This window comes from Chiloscyllium plagiosum, unplaced genomic scaffold (assembly GCF_037043375.1).
Source record: "Chiloscyllium plagiosum isolate Xiang-an unplaced genomic scaffold, Cpla_swu_hap1 HiC_scaffold_4, whole genome shotgun sequence".
Classification (NCBI taxonomy): Eukaryota; Metazoa; Chordata; class Chondrichthyes; order Orectolobiformes; family Hemiscylliidae; genus Chiloscyllium; species Chiloscyllium plagiosum.
The window spans coordinates 140,358,542-140,379,710 of NW_028270142.1; the positions used below are offsets into that span (position 1 = coordinate 140,358,542).

Genomic DNA, 21,169 nt, shown 5'->3' on the forward strand with positions numbered 1-21,169 from the left:
GAGAATCGGCGTCTCAGGCTAAAGCCCTTCATCAGGAATGTGATGAATGTCATTTCTAATAAAGGACTTATGCCCGAAACATCGACTCTCCTGCTCCTCAGATGTGCCTGGCCAGCTTTGCTTTTCCAGCACCACACTCTCAACTCTGTTTTGAACCTTAGTTAGAGCACAAATGGATGATTGCGTGTTGCTCTGGTCCCCAGGATGTAGGGGCACAGGAAAGATTTACAAGAGTCAGTCATAAATGCAAGTGTGTGTACATCAAGTTGGGTCTCTATTCTCTGAAGAGAAGCTTGAGCAGGGTGACCCAATGGAGGGAGAAAGCTTTCTCTTTCAGGAAGGAGCATCACAGAATTATTACAGTGCAGAAGGAGGCCAATCTGCCCATTGTGTCTTCATATGAGCATAACTAAATGCCATCAATATAAGATAGTCTTCCAAACATTCCAGTTAGGAATACAGAGGCTGTTGGGAATGTGAAACTTCCTACCGGAAGGAGTGGTGAAAGTCATAGTCATAGAGATGTACAGCATGGAAACAGACCCTTTGGTCCAACCCATCCATGCTGACCAGATATCCCAACCCAATCTAGTCCCACCTGCCAGCACCTGGTCCATATCCCTCCAAACCCTTCCTATTCGTGTACCCATCCAAATGCCTCTTAAATGTTGCAATTGTACCAGCCTCCACCACTTCCTCTGGCAGCTCATTCCATACACATACCACTCTCTGTGTGAAAAAGTTGCCCCGTAGGTCTCTTTTATATCTTTCCCCCCTCACCCTAAACCTATGTCCTCTAGTTCTGGATTCGCCCACCCAGGGAAAAATCTTTGACTATTTATCCTATCCATGCCCCTCATGATTTTATAAACCTCTATAAGGTCACCCCTCAGCCTCCGACACTCCAGGGAAAACAGCTCCAGCCTGTTCAGCCTCTTCCTATAGCTCAAATCCTCCAACCCTGACAACATCCTTGTAAATCTTTTCTGAACCTTTTCAAGTTCCACAACATCTTTCCTATAGGAAGGAGACCAGAATGAAGTGAAGTGAAGAGCATAGATTCACTTATGGGTGAACTAGACTGAAGAAGAAGAGAATAGACAGTCAGGATGATGAATATAGATAAGGATAGATGGAAAATGTGAAACAGAAACCACCAGCATGGACTGTTTGGGCTGAATGGCCTGTTTCTGTGCTGTATATCATATGAAAATAAAGCCCTACATTCTTGCTTAAACTGACCTCACTGAATTCCTATAGATGAGTCATTGGGTTTGAAATGGATATTCTGTTTCTTCTGAGAAACCTGCTCAGATGCTGCCAGACCTGCTGAATTTCTCCAGCAATTTCTGTTTTTGTTTCTCATCTCCAGCACCTACAGTATTTTTTTATTATTTCACTCATTTTCGAATTGTTTTTCTTAAATTTACTGTTAGGGCAGATGTATAGATAGAAATAGCTATCGATATACCGTTTGATATAGCTCTTATGGGGTTAAAGAGAATAGGGAGAAAGTGGGAAAAGGGGACTGAGTTGGAATAGTAGAGCACACTCAAAAGGCTGAATGGCGTATTCCTGCTCATATTTTGTATGTTTCTATGTACTCCATTCCCTGAGGACTGCACCACTACAGTAGCCCCTCTGATATGGCAGGTAATGTGATTCCAACACCCACATTACCTTCCTCCTTCCCAACTTCTCCTCCCCCCACCCCCCCACCCCCCCCCCCCCCCCCCACCCCCCACCCCCACAAAAGCTGCTGATGCATCCAAACCTGTATTCTCAAATTCAGATACTCCCCTTGCACAAGACTGAACAGTTTGACCAAGTGCTGTACTGGGGGACAGCTACACTATTGTAGGTGCAGCTTTTCATTCTATTGGGAAGAATATTTGGAGCTCAACCTGGTGTGCACACTAACATAGCCCTTATGATACTTCTGTTCTTAAATCTAAAAATGAGCAGGATATTATCTGCATGGGATTTCTGGATGTAAAATTGGCTGTCTCATTTTCTACTTGACGACATAGTGATTACATTTTGAAAGTATTACTACGAGCGGGGGAGAGGGGTGGTGGTTATCGTGGAAATTAAAAACTGTGTGTCTTCCTGTGTCTTGGAGCTCTTAAATGAAATGTTGCACTGAAAGATCTTTTGAATTATGTGAGCTGAATTTGGAGTTACAAACAACAGAAGTGACAATTTTTTTTTCAGATTCTTGAACCAAGCAATGCGACTCTATAATGCAACAGAAGTGGTGCCAATCAACTTTGTTTTCTTCACAACTAGTGCCATCATAGCAGGTATGATTAAATACCTCTCCTACTTACTGCTGGGGAATCAAATAACCATCTCGCCTGGTGAATAAGAACATGGTGCAACTATTGGAGCACTCTCTCAGAATCTCCTTTGTTCACTTTTATTAAGGAATGGATTTGTTCAAACATCTTTTGTCCAGAAAAAGACATTAGGCAAATGTTTCTTTGGAGCTATTCATTTTGTCATGCATTGCGTACATTGTTGTATCAGTCTTTTACAGATGTGTTGTGAGATGATGCAGTCCGTGTCTGAGATACTGCAGTATTCTAGGAACAGGAGAAGTCCAATCAGACCCTCAAGCCTGTTATATCATTGCGTTATATTATGGATAATCTGTATCTGAACTCCATTTACAGTCTATGGATTTGAGTGCTTTAGTACTTTTACCTATTAAAAATTTATCCACCTTAGGTTGACACACTCCCCAAAAGAAAAGCCTCTTCAGCCTACTAATGGGTAGCACAGTGGCACAGTGGTTAGCACTGCTGCCTCACAGCACCAGGGACATTGGTTTGATTCCAGCTTCAGGTGATAGTGTGGAGTTTGCACATTCTCCCTGTGTCTGTTCAGGTTTCCTCTAGCAGCTCTGGTTTCTTCCTACAGTCTAAAGATTTGAAGGTTAGGTGAAGTAGCCATGCTAAATTACCAATAGCGCACAGAGATGTGCAGGCTAGGTGGGTTAACTATGAGGATAGGATGAGGGGCTGAGTCTTTTTGGAGGGTCAGTGCAGACTTGATGGGCCAAGTGGCCTCTCTCTGCACTATAGGGATTCTAAGATTCTGTGAGTTCTAGATTTCCACTACCCTGAGATTGAAGTAGTGCTTCCTGATATCAGTCCCTGCCCCTGTCTTGAATTTAAAGCCATAACCCCTGGTTCTGAATTCCCACCTAAATGATAGGAGGTTAGTCATAAACACAGCCTATCATTTGACTGTAATTGCAAACCAAAGTGAATATTTCTGGGCCTGTAACTAGCTATTGTACTTAGTTTATTTTAAATTTTGTTCCAGAACTTTATTTCCAGTTAATTCCAAGTTTTCAGTAAGTGCTAGGTCCATTAACAACATCACTGGGGGACAAAGTTTCATTTCTTTGAGTTCTCAGCCAGTGAGTCTCCCAAATGGAGTGCTGCTATTCAGGTGACATCACAATAGAATCATAGATTAATTATGTTAAAAATCACACAAAACCAGGTTATAGTCCAACAGGTTTAATTGGAAGCACACTAGCTTTCGGAGTGACGCTCCTTCATCAGGTGATCCCTGCCCTCTCCTTCCATCCCTGAACACTCCTCAATTTCAGATATGCAGAAAATGAAGAAAATCTGCTGTGTAGAAGGAGACCATTCTGCCCATTATGTTTGCATTGGCCAAAACAACAGAGATTATTAATTTGGCTAATAGGAACACTGAAAAATGTTAATCAGTAAAAGATTGTCTTTGTTATGAGATGATGTTTCTCATTCTGGTTAAATTACAGCTTTGGGATCATGCCAGGGTATTTGTAAGACAAACTGTGGACTTAGCATGTTTAGGGTTATTCAGAATTAGCCTGATCTTTGTGTTAGCATCATGCATCCATTGGGCTTCTATCAGCCAGTACGTTACTCATGCACAATGAATAATTAATAGCTGCAGCAAGGAGTGATAGTTTTGTCAAGAAGCTGCCGGGCATTTAAGGATCAGCTATTTCTAATATCAGCTTAAATAACAAACCAACAAGCGCATCACTCAATGGTGCACAGCACATGAGGCCTGCGAGAGTTGTAGATTTAGCAGAAATAAAATGAAGGATGAATTGAACTGGTGCAGGGATGCGGTAAATCATATAAAGGAGAAAGATAAAATTGTATAATTTAAGGTTGAAGGATTTGCTCTCAGTACAGCAGTGAAGATGAAGGGGAGATTTTATTTCATGGTACTCAAAATCCTAGAGGGATTTTAACAGAGGCACAGATTGAGGACATTTGAAAAAAGAAGAAAGGAAAGATGAGAATTATATGTTGCTGTGATTGAAAACACGCTGCCTGAAAGCAAAATCAGTGTGAAACTTTGATAAAAGTGTGTAGGTTCAGTACCTGAAACATTTGCAAGGTCGTGCATAAAGAACAAAATGAATTGAATAACTCTTCCAGAGAGCTGTCACAAGTTTAAAGAGATGAATGGCTGAGTAACATTTTATTTGAGAGACAATGTGGTGATTGTGACTTGGGGACCTGTGGTCAAATTAATTTGATTTGATTTGATTTATTATTGTCACATGGACCTAGGTACAGAGAAAAGTTTTTTGTTTTGTTTTGGCCAATGATACCATACAAAGTACACCAGGGTGATAGAACAGGGCAAGGAATACATGATATGGCTGTGAGGTTAACATTAAATTTAAAATGTGAGAGCTCCATTCAGAATCTAGATTAGAGTGGTGCTGGAAAAGCACAGCAGTTCAGGCAGCATCCGAGGAGCAGGAAAATCGACGTTTCGGGCAAAAGCGCTTCATCAGGAATAAAGGCAGAGAGCCTGAAGCGTGGAGAGATAAGCTAGAGGAGGGTGGGGGTGGGGAGAAAGCAGCATAGAGTACAGTGGTGAGTGGAGGAGGGGATGAAGGTGATAGGTCGGGGGGGGAGGGTGGAGTGGATAGGTGGAAAAGAAGATAGGCAGGTAGGACAAGTCATGGGGACAGTGCTGAGCTGGAAGTTTGGAACTGGGGTGAGGTGGGGGAAGGGGAAATGAGGAAACTGTTGAAGTCCACATCGATGCCCTGGGGTTGAAGTGTTCCGAGGCGGAAGATGAGGCGTTCTTCCTCCAGGCGTCTGGTGGTGAGGGAGCGGTGGTGAAGGAGACCCAGGACCTCTATATCCTTGGCAGATTGGGAGGGGGAGTTGAAATGTTGGGCCACAGGGCAGTGTGGTTGATTGGTGCAGATGTCCCAGAGATGTTCCCTAAAGCGCTCTGCTACGAGGCATCCAGTCTCCCCAATGTAGAGGAGACCGCATCGGGAGCAACGAATACAATAAATGATATTAGTGGATGTGCAGGTAAAACTTTAGATGTAGAAGGCTCCTTTAGGGCTTTGGATGGAGGTGAGAGAGGAGGTGTGGGCGCAGGTTTTGCAATTCCTGCGGTGGCAGGGGAAGGTGCCAGGACAGGAGTGTGGGTTGTTGGGTTGCGTGGCCCTGACCAGGTAGTCACGGAGGGAACGGTCTTTGCGGAAGGCAGAAAGGGGTGGGGCGGGAAATATATCCCTGGTGGTGGGGTCCGTTTGGAGGTGGCGGAAATGTCGGCAGATGATTTGGTTTATGCGAAGGTTGGTAGGGTGGAAGGTGAGCACCAGGGGGGTTCTGTCCTTGTTACGGTTGGAGGGGTGGGATCTGAGGGCAGAGGTGCGGGATGTGGATGAGATGCGTTGGAGGGCATCTTTAACCACGTGGGAAGGGAAATTGCGGTCTCTAAAGAAGGAGGCCATCTCATGTGTTCTGTGGTGGAACTGGTCCTCCTGGGAGCAGATACAGCAGAGGCGGAGGAATTGGGAATACAGGATGGCATTTTTGCAGGAAGTATGGTGGGAAGAGGTGTAATCCAGGTAGCTGTGGGAGTCAGTGGGTTTGTAAAAAAAATGTGGGTGTCAAGTCGGAGGTGGAAGGGGAGGGAGGTGTCAGAGATGGTCCAGGTAAGTTTAAGGTCAGGGTGGAATGTATTGGTGAAGTTGATGAATTGCTCAACCTCCTCGCGGGAGCACGAGGTGGCGCCGATGCAGTTATCAATGTAGCGGAGGAAGAGATGGGGAGTAGTGCCAGTGTAATTATGGAAGATGGACTGTTCTTCATAGCCAACAAAGAGACCGGCATGGCTGGGGCCCATACGGGTGCCCATGGCTACCCCTATGGTTTTTACCTAGGTCCATTCAGAAGTCTAATAACAATGAGGAAGAAGTTGTTCTTGAAACAGTTGGTACATATGTTTAAATTTTTGTATCTTCTGCCCAACAGAAAGGGTTGGAAGAGGTTATAACTGGGGTGGGAGGGGGCTTTTGATGTTGGCTGTTTTTCCCGAGGCAGTGAGAAATGTAGATGGTGTCAATGGATGAATCCTCCCGCTTCCTCAAGACCAAAAGGGTAGCCATAGGCCCCAGCTATGCCTGTCTCTTTGTTGGCTACATGGAGCAGTCTATCTTCCAGAGTTATACCGGCACCAATCCCCACCTTTCCTCCATTACATTGATGACTGCATCGGCACCACCTTGTGTTCCCACGAGGAGGTTGAGCAGTTCATCAACTTCACCAACACATTTCACCCGACCTTAAATTCACCTGGACCATCTCTGACACCGCCCTCCTCTTCCTGGACCTCTCCATCTCAATCAACAGTGACTGACTCAACACTGACATTTTCTACAAACCCACTGACTCCCACAGCTACCTGAATTAGATGTCCTTCTACCTTACCTCCTGCAAAAATGCTATCCCGTATTCCCAATTCCTCCGCCTCCACCGCATCTGCTCCCAGGAGGATCAGTTCTACCACAGAACACACGAGATGGCCTCCTTCTTTAAAGACCGCAATTTCCCCTCCCATGTGAAGATGCCCTCCAGCCCATCTCATTCACGTCCAGCACCTCTGCCATTGAACCCCACCCCTCCAACTGCAACAAGGACAGAACCCCGCCCTCCCCAGTCCTCACCTTCCACCCCACCAATCTCCACATACATTGTATCATCCTCCATTTCCGCCACCTACAAACGGACCCCACCATAAGAGATATATTTCTCTCCCCACCCCTTTCTGCTTTCCATAAAGACCGTTCCCTCCACGATTACCTGGTCAGGTCCACATCCCCCAACAACCCATCTACCCCTGCCACCACAGGAATTGCAAAACCTGCGTCCACATCTCCCCCCTCACCTCCGTCCAAAGCCCAAAGGAACCTTCCACATTCATCAAAGTTTCACCTGCTTTTCCACAGGTCATTTATTGTATTCGTTGCTCCCGATGTGGTCTCCTCTACATTGGGAGATTGGATTCCTTCTTGTAGAGCGCTTTGGAGAACATCTCCGGGACACCCGCACCAACCCACCTCACCACCCCGTGGCTGAACATTTCAACTCCCTCTCCCACTCTGCCGAGGACATGCAGGTCCTGGGCCACCTCCATCGCCACTCCCTGACCACCTGACACCTGGAGGAAGAATGCCTCATCTTCCTCCTCCGGACCCTCCAACCCCAGGGCACCAATGCGGACTTCACCAGTTTCCTCATTTCCCCTCCCCCCACCTTACCCCAGTTCCAACTTTCCAGCTCAGCACTGTCCTCATAACCTGTCCCATCTGTCAATCTTCCTTCCCACCTATCTGCTCCAACCTCCTCTCCGACCTATCACATTTACCCCCACCTCCATCCACCTATTGCACTCTCAGCTACCTTCTCCCCAGCCCCACCACCTCCCATTTATCTCTCCACCCCCAAGGCTCCCAGCCTTATTCCTGATGAAGGGCTTTTACCCGAAACGTCGATTTTGCTGCTCCTCTGATGCTGCCTGATCTGCTGTGCTTTTCTAGCACCACTCTAATCTTTTCTCAGTGGATGGAAGGTTGGTCTGTGTGATGGACTGGGCTGTGTTCACAACTCTCTGTAGTTTCTTACAGCCCTGGGCACAGCAGTTGCCATAACAAGCTATGATGCATCTGGATAGAATGCTTTCTATAGTGCGTCTGTAAAAGCTGGTGAGAGTCCTTTATGGACATGCTGAAATTCTCACACAAGACTGTAAACATGGGGCCTTCTTCCTGACTCTCACTGATGTGAAGCCAAACCTCCCAGTCTCGACCACCAGTCACTGAGCTTACGGTTTAGCAATCAACACCTGGGAAGCACATAGTAGTTTGCTGCATATTAATTTGTACCACATTTATAAATAGTTGTTTGGTGGTTCAGAACTTGAGAAGTGTTGAAAAAAGCCTTAATTGCTGAGGATTGGTGTCTTATCAATTTGCAAGAATGCCACCATTTACACTGCCTGAGAAGTGAATATTGATTTGTTGACAAGTGGACTCTGATTGATAGAGGTGTTGCTTTGGAGAATGCACCAGTTAAGAACGATTGACAGTTAACAATCAGGCTTTAATTAAATTTTCAACCAAGCAAGTTGATTCTGGTTGGTCAGGGCATTGCCCTGAGAATCAGCAAATGTCCATTGCTTATTTTCTTGAGAAGACAGTCACAGTACATTAACATCATTTCTCTGTCAGCTAAGAGCAGGATCCTGTGTATTTCCAGTATATGCAACTGCACCACCCCTGTGAGCCTGACAGTCCTAAGTCGGTCATCAACATGATTTCTAACATATTTAGGATTATCTAGGGACATACTGTTTAATATAGTCCACCAGTGAAATATGTTGATGAATGCAAGACAGATCATTTCAACAAAATGTCATCTTTTCAGCAATATTTAATACAAATATTGTCTTAATATACCTTTCATATTGATGTAAAAATGCAATTGAATATGACATACTGTCGCAAACCGCATCATTTATAATACTCTTGAGTCAGAATGATTCAGGACACCAGGGCTAATCAGTCCAGTATGCCTGTGCTGTTATTTTTAATAGGGTTATCCAATTAACTGCTCTGTTAATGTTCTCCCTCCGCGTTTAACCAATTCTGTTTGGAATATTACTGTTAAAACTTTCATACAGAATATTTAAGATCATCACAACTAACTGCGTTCTTTGACAAATTGTTTTAAGTCAATGGTTCTACCTTTTGTAAAGTATGCAGTCATGAGGTGAGGCTGGGCTAGTATTTGTTGGCCATCTGTAATTGCCCTGGAGGAGTTGGTGAGCTGCTTCCTTGAACTGCCTTGGGGTGTTGGGGCACCGAGAGGGCTCTTAAGGAGGGGGTTCCAGGATTTTAACCCAGTGACACTGAAGGAACTGTGATCTGTGGAAGAGCCTTTTCAATGCATGCCTCACCTTCAGAGACTTGTGTTTGTACAGCCCAAGTCCCTCAGTTTCTGCACTCCCTATAAAATTGCCCATTTTGCTTCTTTTCATTCTTCATTCAAAGGTATTGTCTGAATCACCACTTATACTACTCTCTAACAAGTGGATTGATGTTGGATATTACAATCTTCTAAAGTCCAAACCTATGGTTATGTAAAATTATTTACAATTGGAGACATCTGAGAATGTGCAGTAAGATTTTTTAAAAATAATTACTGTGAATAAAGTTAAAAATCACACAACACCAGGTTATAGTCCAACAGGTTTAATTGGAAGCACACTAGCTTTCGGAACGACGCTCCTTCATCAGATGATAGTCCATCAGGTCATCAGGACCTTCACCTGATGAAGGAGCGTCGCTCCGAAAGCTAGTGTGCTTCCAATTAAACCTGTTGGACTATAACCTGGTGTTGTGTGATTTTTAACTTTGTACACCCCAGTCCAACACCGGCATCTCCAAATCATGACTACTGTGAATAATGTATTCAAAGGTCTAATTATGACTTTTTTTTGAACTGCAGGAGTGATATTTTATCAGGAGTTCCATGGTGCTGCCTTACTTAACATATTTATGTTCTTATTTGGGTAAGTGATAAAGCTAGCAAGTAGTAAGCAAACTCCCTCACACCAGCATTTTACTTCCCCGTTTCCTCATGCAGTTGTTACATATTTGTCCCACAGCTTATTTCGCCTGAGTGGGTATTCCTACCAGGTTGATTTTCTAGTCAATAAATCCTAAGTGACTGCATGCATGAACAGTTCTTCTGAGTTCGGATTGTTTTGCACAAACTGAATAGTGTGAAAGGACAATATGAGGATGTTGGACAGTTGGAGTGCATGTTTTGTCTTCAGTGATGTCTTGTTTCAATATTCCTAGGTGCTTGCTGTCATTCCTGGGAGTTTTCCTCATAGCCAAGAACAGAGTAAAGCAGACATCCGAAGTCCCATATATTGACATGGGCCCCGTTCCAAGTAAGAACTCTTTTTCTGTGGTTATAATATTTGTCAGTCCTAGTCATTTTACAAAACATGGGTGAAAAAAAACAAAAAAAAAAACTGGCAGTGATTGAGTACAACACAATCTATAGGACTTGGAAATATGGCAAAAAGTCAAAGTAAACTACATTTTAGTGGTTTCTGTTTAGTTTGGAGAGCTGGTGAAATTCAGAGTGATTAAGTTGACCACAATTGCAGGCAGTTCCTGACTATGACAAGACAAAAACACAGTAAAGTGCCACTGTCAGTTATACATCATCATGAACCCATTACTAGTGATGCCTAAAGGATCCTTCACTGCTTTTCTGTTGATACTTCCATAGAATATGCCAACATTTGTTGCCCATCTCTATTCACCTTTCACCTGAATGTCGTCTTGGCTATGTGTTTTAAAAAAAGATTCATTCATGAGTTATGGGCATCGCTGGCCAACCAGCAATTATTGTCTGTCTAATTGCCCTAAAGAAGGTGAGGGTGAGCTGCCTTCTTGAACCACAGCAATCCATGTGCTGGAGGTTGACCCATAATGCCCTTAAGTGGGAGAGATCCAGGATTTTGACCCAGCAACACTGAAGGAACGGCACTATCTTTCCAAGTCAGGATGGTGAGTGGCTTGGAAGGGAACTTATAGAGGGTGGTGTTCCCATGTATTTGCTGCCCATGTCCTTCAAGATGGAAATGGGCATGGGTTTGGAAGGTGCTTCCTAAGAGGTCCTGCTGAAGTTGGCAGTGCATCTGGTGCACACCGCTGCAGCATGAAGGGGTGGATTTTTGAAAATGTGGTGCCAATCCAGTGGCTTGCTTTGTGCTGGATCATGTCAAGATTTTTGAGTGCTGCTGGAGCTGCAGTTTTTCCAGGTAAGTTAGGAGTATTCCATCACATTCCGAACTTCTCCTTTGTAGTTGGTGGACAAACGTTGGGGAGTCAGGAGGTGAGTTACTCCCTGCAGGATTCCTAGCCTCTGACCTGCTCTTGTAGCCATTGTATTTATGTGGCAAGAATTAGCATTAAAATCTCTACAGTGTGGAAACAGGCCCTTCGGCCCAACAAGTCCACACCGACCCTCACAAAAAGTAATTCCTGAAGAAGGGCTTATGCCCGAAACGTCAATTCTCCTGTTCCCTGGATGTTGCCTGACCTGCTGCACTTTTCCAGCAACACATTTTCAGCTCCCAAAAAGTAACCCTTCTAGACCTATTCCCCTTACCTAAACATTCCTATAGGAATTTTAATATGGCCAATTGACCTAACCTGCACATCTTTGGACTGTGGGAGGAAACTGGAGCACCCAGAGGAAATGCAGACACTGGGAAAATGTGCAAACTCCACAGATAGTTGCCCGAGACTGGAATCGAACCCAGGTCCCTGGCACTTTGAGGCATCGGTGCTAACCACTGAATCACAGTGCCGCCCCAAGTTTGGTTTCTTGTCAATGGTTGCCCCAGAGTATTGATAGTGGTGACTCGGTGATGGTAATGGCATTGAATATCAAGGGTTGATGGTTAGAATGTGTCTATATTGGAAATTAGGGTTAAGGCTATTTCAGAAGGTAGTTACTAATGAACCACATTGCTGTGGGCCCGGAGTCATGTAGGCCAGATTGGATAAGGACAGATTTCCTTCCTTAGAGGCAATTAGTGAACCAGGTATTTTTTAAACAACACTTGATGGTAAATTCATGACGTTTTTACCAAGATTAATAGTTTACGTGAAAATGTTAACACTAGGATGAAAAGCTGACTTGATTGTACAAGCCCATTGAACCTGATTACTTTAAACATGAGATTTGCATTCCCAACTGATCAACTTAAAGGAATACACAAGAAGCGTCAGTTTTAAGACTTCTACTGTAAACTAAAAGTAATACTAACAAACTTTTATCGGTAATTAATACTTTAAACTACAGAAACAATAACCCTCATTAAGGCGACTGAAAGCAATGCCAATATTTATATCCAACAGGATTACAGTCTTTAAAGGTAACAGTCCAAGGTCATTCGGAACTGCCAATCAATTAATGCCTCCCTGTCTTGCTGAGTTGTAACATCGCAGGAACATCCTCTCCCTCTATTTCCTGAGACTTTTCAAACTAACTAAGGCCCACTAGCCTTGCCAAGGCAAATCTTCCAGGGTCTTTAGATTTCCACAGGGTGTATCTGTTTGACCAGACATTGTCCTCATTCTCTGGTAATTCAGAGCGGACATGAATGGGAAGGGAATATGGGCCAAATGCAGGCAAGTGGGACTAGTTTAGTTTGGGAAACTTGGTCGGCATGGACGAGTGAACGAAGGGTCTGTTTCCGTGCTGTATGACTCTATACCCAGTAGTCCCTGCTTTCTGCTGACCACAAGACGTGCAGCCTTTGTCTCCTTGTGTTTTTCTCCCAAAAGCTGAGGTAGAATATTTGTCTTAGCCTAGTACCTGTCTTTGCTTTCGGGTCTAAATATTTTGTATCTTGCTCTGTACTTAACTTTGCAATACACTTTCTAATATTTCTATCTTTGAATAGGTGACCCACACTGTTTTCAGAGTAAGTGATGTTTCAGTTTTAAAACCTTAAAGCAGTGCCTCTATTCCTTGGCGTGCCCACTACTGGAAACAGCTTCATCTCAATCTGTCACCATCTTGTCACCTCGATCAAATCTTCACTCAGTCTCTTTTGATAAAAAGTGAACACCCAGTTTCTCCAATCCAATGTTGTGGAGTTTTTAAAAAAAACTCTTGGAATCATTCTGGTAAATCTCCTCTACAATCTCTTGATGACCCTCGTATCCTTCCTCAAGTCTGCTGACCGGACCTGGACTCAGTACTCCCACTGGGACCTGTGACTAGAGGTTTCCATTAGTTCAGCAAAACATCCCTGCTTTGATATTCAATACCTCCATTGTGAAGCCCCAGGTCCCAGTGCTTTGAGAACCGCTCTGTCAATATGTCCCACCATGTTCAAAGACTTAATACAACACAGAAAATCTACATCCTCCCACACATGCCCAGTCTCCAGATCAGACAGATCCAAAAGGAACAATTTTTTAACATATTGTTTGAGGTTTTTTTAACTACGAGACTGCAGAAAATAAAAATTGCGAGAGGAGAAGCATTGCCATTCCCAAAGCTCGGACTTTCGTTATTCACTTAACTCACCACAAATGAGTTGACCTGCTCTATTTTCTTGTACAAAGCAAGTAATTGATGCCCTGTCATGTGGGGACATCCAGTTCCCTGTAGGATTGAGCCAAATGATTAAATAGATGATTCATTTTCATCACAATAGGTTTCCATGAATACACATAGTTCTCTTGTTCTGATACAGGTCTATATTTTCTGCCAGCAAGCTATGGGAACTGAAGGGAATTTTGCCCCTATAATCTCCACTTTATCAATCTATTCACTGAAAACACAGTGCACCAGTAGCAGCAGTGTGTACCATCTACAAGATGCACTACAACAACTCACCAAGGCTCCAAAGACAGCATCTTCAAAACTCTTGACAACTTCCATCTAGAAGGACAATAGGCAGTCGATATATGGGATCACCACAATTTACAAGGTCCCCATCAAGCCACTTACCATCCTGACTTGGAAAATATATTAAAAACCGAAAGGACTGCGGATGCTGTAAATCAGAATCACAAACAGAAATTGCTGGAAAAGTTCAGCAAGTCTGGCGGCATCTGTGGAGAGAAATCAGAGTTAACATTTCGAATGACCCTTCCTCAGAAGTGGAAAATATAATGCCGTTCCTTCAGTCTCACTGAATCAAAATCATGAAACTCCCTCCCTAAGGGCATTGTGGGTCTACCTATAGCACATGAACTGCAGCTGTTCAAGAAGCCAGCTCACCCCCACCTTCTCAAGGGGCAGTTGTCAGCAATGCTCACATTCCATGAATGAATGACAAAGAATCCTTACTGCAAACGCAGTTCTCTGCTTAACTGTGACCAACATGTTCTGTTTTATTTGTTGTCGTCTTCCTGCAATCTGTAAGGTCAGGACTTGGGGAGATTTTTGCAAGAATTCAGTGGCTTCTGACTACTGAGAAGGACTGTTGGAGAAATGATACATCACGGCTCACATCAGCACGTGAATTCAGATTAGGCATTCATTAACAAGGAAGATTTGGATGGCCAGGATAGGTCTGAGACTATGTCTATTATCCTCTCTTTATCATTTAATGAGATGTCATGAACTACCAGGCCCCTCCCAATCCCAACCCCTGGATATTGAAAACCCATGACCACTACCCCCCCACAAGCCTCCCACCAACAACAACCACCACCACCGCCCCAGAGGAGGAAATGTGTCAATTGTTGAAGCCTTCAACATACAAACCTGGGCATGAGGAAGACAAGAGGCTCATGCCCGAAACGTCGATTCTCCTGCTCCTTGGATGCTGCCTGACCTGCTACGCTTTTCCAGCAACACATTTTCAGCTCTGATCTCCAGCATCTGCAGTCCTCACTTTCTCCATGAGGGAGACAAAACAGCGTTACCATCCTGGGAGCTAACCGCATGCACATCTCATCAGAGAGACTTGCTGTAGTGTCAGCTCTCATTATACCTGAACAACAACTGTCATAACTAGTGCATGTCACGTAACCTCAGTGTAAAATCTGTTCAGTTTAAACTTCTGACCTCCCGTCCTCTCCAACACACAGACGGTATACTTCACTTCCAATATCACATGATTCCAAGCACCATAACTCATCTGCCACTGACATTTAAATCTTAGTAAATCTTCTCAACATTTCATACAATTAATTTTTCAGATAGTTTTGTGGATATGCTGTCATTCTGAACCCATTGCTATCCATTAGAGTATTAGGGCCTGAGATGTTTTCCTTGGGAGCTGTCCCACCCTCTGACAGTATTCCCTGAGTCTAACATTCCATGCACTTAGCATCAATGAGAATGTATTTGATGACTTAAAAAAGAGTTATTTGAAAAGTGACTTGATCATTTTCTTGTGCTTCTAAATGTATATTGTACAAGGTAAAGGCCACCATTATCCCAGAGCACCATAGGGCTGTTCTTTCGTTAGACAGACGACTGGTGGTGGTTTAAGCTGAGGGTCTCCTTACCTCAGGTGAAGGGAGTGGTTGAGAAGGAGAGGCCTTAGCAGAAACCACAGCCAATGTGAGAATTGAACCCACACTGTTGGCATCACTCTCCATTGCAAACCATCTGGGCAGCACCTACAAGACCATTAGGCAGAGTGCCAACCACACAAATAGTCTGACAGGACTGGAAAAGCACTCATACATTTCTCAAAATTACAGAGGGTGGGAAATGAATCCTGGTATCTTGCCCCCCTCCCCACCCCTGCTGTTGTAAGCAGAGGAGAAAATATGAGTCACTATGTTACCAGTGAATATAGTGAGTGTGACTTTAACTTGTTCTTTCATGGGATCTAGGCTTTGTGGTCAAGACCAGCATTTACTGGCCATCTCTGATTACTGTTGAACTGATGGGATTATCAGACCATTTCAGAGGACAGTTGAGAGTTGCTCACATTGTTGTGGAGTCATTGTAGGCCAGACCAGGCAAGGACAGCAGATTTCCAACCTTAAAGGGATTACCGAACAGATTAGTTTTTTCTAATAATCGGTGATGGTCAGCACAGTCTCCTGCACCGTGGCTAATGTTCAGATTAAATTCCCGATGTATGAAATGGACATAACATCCAGCAGCTGCCTTGATGGGATTTGAACATGTTCCCAGGGTCTGAAACCGTGCCTCTGGAGGAATACATTTACCACGGTCACAGAATCGTCCCTTTCCCTCTCTTAGCCCTACCCAACCCCACTTAAAGAAGCAATTAAGTTCTGAAAAGAAGATGTACTTAATCATGTCTTTTTTTTACATTTCCTTGGCAGAACAAAGGAGCACCGAGAAAATCCAACCAGGGCTGAACAACATCAATTCTTATGGAAGTGTACACGATGAAGAACAGACTAATGACTCTCTGAGTGAAGATGTAAAATAACCATTCAAACACAGATTGGATTTAATATTCGAGCAAAACATTAACTGAACTTTAACATCTCATCAAGTTAGATATTTTTAGCATTTTTCCAGCCTGGGCCGGGATCCCTCATTTGACAATATTGTGTCTGAACTCGGCATTGTTGAGCTAATTGTGGTTCAGTCGGTCAATGCAAGTGTTTACAGTGGAAAATAACACTCCTTTATAGTTGCCAGTTTTTATAAAGTGTGAATCAAATGGTCAGTCTTCCTGACCCTGTTTCATATTGGACCACTAACTTTGAGCTGAAGAGTATCTTTTCTACTTAGGTTTCACACACAACTCTGGACAAATGGACTCATATTTATTCCCAGGTTTAGATAAAGAAACAAGCTGAAAATTCTTTCCATTGTTTATTTTATCTGTTGTATAAAATGCACTTAAGGAGGTCAGCTTTGCTGCTTCATTCAATGGAAATGCAGAGGTAAATCAATCAGAAAAAGTGTCTACACTGGGGAATGATAGCGATTATTTTAAATAACAAGAACACACTCTCGTACTGTCTTCATGACCTCAGGAAATCATAAACCTTAAAGCACAGGGGCTAAGAGACACAGATTTAAGATTTTTATCATGAGACTGAGCAGGAAAAGAAATGTTTTAAGAAGGAAAGATGTTAAACTTGAAAGGGTTCAGAAAAGATTTACAAGGATGTTGCCAGGGTTGGAGGGTTTGAGCTATAGGGAGAGGCTGAACAGGATGGGGCTGTTTTCTCTGCAGCATCGGAGGCTGAGGGGATGACCTTATAAGGGTTTATAAAATCATGAGGGGCATGGATAGGGTAAATAGACAAGGTCTTTTCCCTGGAGTAGGGGAGATGAAAACTAGAGGGCATAGGTTTAAGATGAGAGGGGGAAGATTTAAAAGGTACCGAGGAGGCATCTTTTTCACGCAGAAGGTAGTGCGTGTATGGAACAAACTGGCAGAGGAGGTGGTGGAGGCTGGTACAATTACAGCATTCAAAAGGCATCTGGATGGGTATATGAATAGGAAGGGTTTAGAGGGATAAGGGCCAAATGCTGGCAAATGGGACTAGATTAATTTAGGATATTTGGTCGGAATGGATGAGTAGGACTGAAGGGTCTGTTTCCATGCTGTGCATCTCTATGACTCTATAACTCAGCTGGAGGGTGGGAGAACTGGAGATGGAGATTGAGCACTTGAAAGAAGTAAACTTGCAGAAGTAGAGTTGGATCTGAAAGGATCATTCTGCAGTGACAGAGAGAGCGTAGACTGAATGGGCCACACGGCCTCCTGTCCTGTAATGACGCTATTGATTCTCTAGAAAGTAATTAACGTGACAGCAGTGTTGCACTTCTAACATTGAACAAGTGACACTCATTTTGTACATAATGAGTTTCCACGAACAGGAATGTGATCTGTGACTGGATAGGGGTTGATGATGCTGAGAGAAATATGAATGCTGACCAGGACACACAGGAGTTCCCTGGCTCTGTCTGGCACCCTAGTGATCTGAGGTCCAGTAATGCACTGAATGTCAAATCTCGATTTTAGGCTCAAGTCTCTGGAGTGATATTTCAACTCACAACATGAAGTACTGTATTTACAACATTGCATCATTTATATTAATATGCAGGAAAGTATTTATTTTGTAATTTTTTTTGTTTTAATTATTTACTTTTTTTTCAAATGTTAAAGTCCTGCTGTTACTATAAATAAAAAAGATTCCTGTTCTCAAGGTATTCTTACCCTTCAGCAAATGCCTTTAAAAATTATTAAAGAGAAAGCAGAAAACATTTTGTGATGGCTCAGAAATCGGTCTCTTCCTTTTCTGGCCCTGATGCATGTGAGTTGTTGCTTTATCCTTGTTTCTATTTGTATCCCTCTCTCTGTCTCTCTCTGTCCTTGTCGCTGTCTTCTCTTTCTTTCGCTATATCTCTTGGTCCCCTTCTGTCTCTCTTAGTTCATCCCTCTCTTTCTCTGTGACTTTTATCCTTTCTCTCTCTCGCTTTCTGTCTGGGTTCGATTCCAGCCTCGGCCGACTGTCTATGTGCAGTTTGCACATTCTCCCCGTCTCTCCCCAGTCCAAAAATGTTCAGGTTAGGTCAATTGGCCATGCTAAGTCATTCATAGTGTTCAAGGATATGTAGGGTAGGTGCATTAGTCAGGGGTAAATGTAGAGTTAAAGGGTAGGGGAATGGGTCTGGGTGGTTTACTCTTTGGAGGGTCGGTGTGGACTTGTTGAGCCAGAGGGCCTGTTTCACATAGTAGGGATTCTAGATTCTATTCTATTACTACTTACCTCTCGATGATTCTTTTGCTGTTCAGCCGAGCTCTCTGCATCTTGGGTTGAAGCTGGCGGAGTAGTTTTGTATGATTGGTTGTACATTATGTTTTGGTGCAGGAGCTGTACAAAATACTATCCACTTTCCCATTCCCACAATTCACCCTGTGCTTCAATCCACCTGGTTGTTCCCATTTCCTCCTGTGCCTCTTCAGCTTTCCCACAATCCTCGCCTCTTCCAGCCATCACTCACCATTCTCCTTTGTATTTACTAAATTGAAATTCACTAAGTGTCCTTAGACTGCACCTTTCAAACCCTAGGCTATGACCATGTCAAAGGACAAGGATAGCAGTTGCATAGGAACACACTCCCTGTTCATACCCCTCTGAGTCACTTCAGCTGACAGCCAACTAGCACCTTGTCTATCCTCTTTGCTTTTGAACCATACGCCTTTAGAAACAGACCATTCAGCCCAATTGGTCCATGTTTACAGTCCCTATGATTCTATCTCTCACCTCTCCTCCTTCCATCCCTTCACGTGTTTATCCAGCTTACCCTTAAATGCATCTATTCTAAATACTTCAACCATTCACTGTGATATTGAGTTCTAAATTCTCACCATTCTCTTGAATTTTATTGGATTTCTTGGTGACTATCTTATACTGATACCTCATGTTTGCTTTTCCCACAACAGGAAGCATTCTCTCATTAGCCACTCAATCAAAACCCTCACAATTTAAAGGATCTCTAGTATGTCATTCCCTTAGATAAGAGACCTAGTGTGTTGATCCTGTCCTAACATACAGCTTCACATTTCTGGTCATCACCTTACTAGACTTTCTCTGCTCCCTCTCCAGTACCTCTATATAAGGACCAGATCTATTTGTATTACCCTATCACAGCAGGTAATTTGAATCAAGAAATATTCTGTGTTTTTTTTTGTTCTTTCTGTGATCTCTTCTGTCAATGTCTAAATGTTTATTTGCACATAATTAACAGATTTGAAGTGCTTTAAGTGTTTGTTATTGATACATTCATGTTCTGTCTGATTGACACTTTTATAAAGTTGTAGAAACACAAGTTTTGTCAAAAGATTTGTGACTTTTCTTTTCTCTGAGCAGTTCCGTATATGTAATTGTTACTATTTGTTTCGATGGCTGGCTAATTGTATCTGCTGGATGATTGGACACAGAAGATCCATGAGCTGGTACAGGTCTACAAAGGGGTCTTGGAGGTGGGTCTGAGGCATAAGTTTATATGAAGGCTATGAAGGTGCTTTTGGGGTGTGAGTTGGCGTAAAGACTGGAAAGGCACTGAGCTGTGGTAGGGAGCATGGACAGCATGGAAGGCACATTGGAAACTGGGTAAGGGTCTTTCAGACTATAGGTTAGGGTTATATTTATTGGAGATTAGAAGAATAAGGGGTTATTGCATAGAAATCTATTAAATTTTAACAGGATTAGTCAGGGTAAACACAGGAAGGATGTTCCCGGTGACCGAGGATTCCAGAACCGGGGGGGGTTCGGATACGGGATGGGCCATTTTGGACTGAGATGAGGAGAAATGTCTTCACCCAAAGAGTGGGAAGCCTGTGGAATTCTCTCTTACAGAAAGCGACTGAGGACAAAACCATTGAATGTTTTCAAGAAGGAGTTAGATATGGTTCTAAGGCCCAAAGGGATCAAATGGTATGGAGGGATGGGGGAAAGCAGGAACAGGGGATTGAGTTGGATGATCAACCATGATCATATTGAATGGTGGAGCAGGCTCGAAGGGCCAAATGGCTTACTCCTGCTCCTGTTTTCTATGTTTTTTACTGAATGTAGAACAGACTCAAATAGATAAATGCTGTGCACATGTTACTATATTCTTAGAGTACAGAAAGTGCGCTACTGGAATACTCCTTTTTCTATTTTCTGTGTTTGAACTTACCTTTCAAAGGTTACGTGACTCTAGAATATAATTCATGAATCTCCTGAGGGCCGTGAACCACAAGTTATGGAGAAACTGTGCCTGACTGCATGAAAGTTACGGGGCGGGGCAGGTAATACAGGCCACACGGAGAGTGCAGGGTGCTAACTACAGCCTTATTCCACAGTAGTGGAAACTGTGGGCACTGGGAATGGGGGTGAGAAACTTAGGATAAAGTCCCATCCCTGGAGCTGCTCCAAGTCTTGAGGAAATCCAGACCTGCCAGTAGCCTAACCTCGGTTAGAGACAGGTTTAGTATAATTTTAATACTTTCTCTCTCTCAAAATACAACCTCGTGTTTGGTTTAGTTTGCTTTGTTTTCTAGGGGCTTGCTCACCCATGGTGCAATTTTATGATTTTTTTTATTACTCTCAGTACCCCTCTACCCCCTCACTGAAATTTTTCTTTTCCAATTTAAAGTTTTTATTCATCCAGTCATGGGATATGGGTGTCGCTGGCTGGGACAGCATTTATTACCCGTCCCTAGTTGCCCCTTGAGAAGGTGGTGGTGAGCTGCTTTCTGTAACCACTGCAGTACGTGTGCTGTGGGTAGACCCATAATGTTGTTGGGGAGGCAATTCCAGAATTTTGACCCAGCAACAGTGAAGGAAAAG

At 43.4% G+C, this 21,169-nt stretch overlaps 1 protein-coding gene across 3 annotated transcripts in view; it reads left to right on the forward strand.

Annotated features, from left to right (window-relative positions):
- nipal2 (NIPA like domain containing 2) overlaps positions 1–19,670 on the forward strand; it is a 76,108-nt gene extending 56,438 nt beyond the window's left edge. For all 3 annotated transcript variants that reach the window (XM_087986724.1, XM_043687659.2, XM_043687656.2), the window contains 4 exons: positions 2,215–2,303; positions 9,840–9,903; positions 10,196–10,290; positions 16,190–19,670. In XM_087986724.1, coding sequence (XP_087842850.1) covers positions 2,215–2,303; positions 9,840–9,903; positions 10,196–10,290; positions 16,190–16,299 — 358 coding nt within the window. In that variant the 3' untranslated portion in view covers positions 16,300–19,670. The remainder of the gene's footprint in view (positions 1–2,214; positions 2,304–9,839; positions 9,904–10,195; positions 10,291–16,189) is intronic.
- The last annotated feature ends 1,499 nt before the right edge of the window (positions 19,671–21,169 follow it).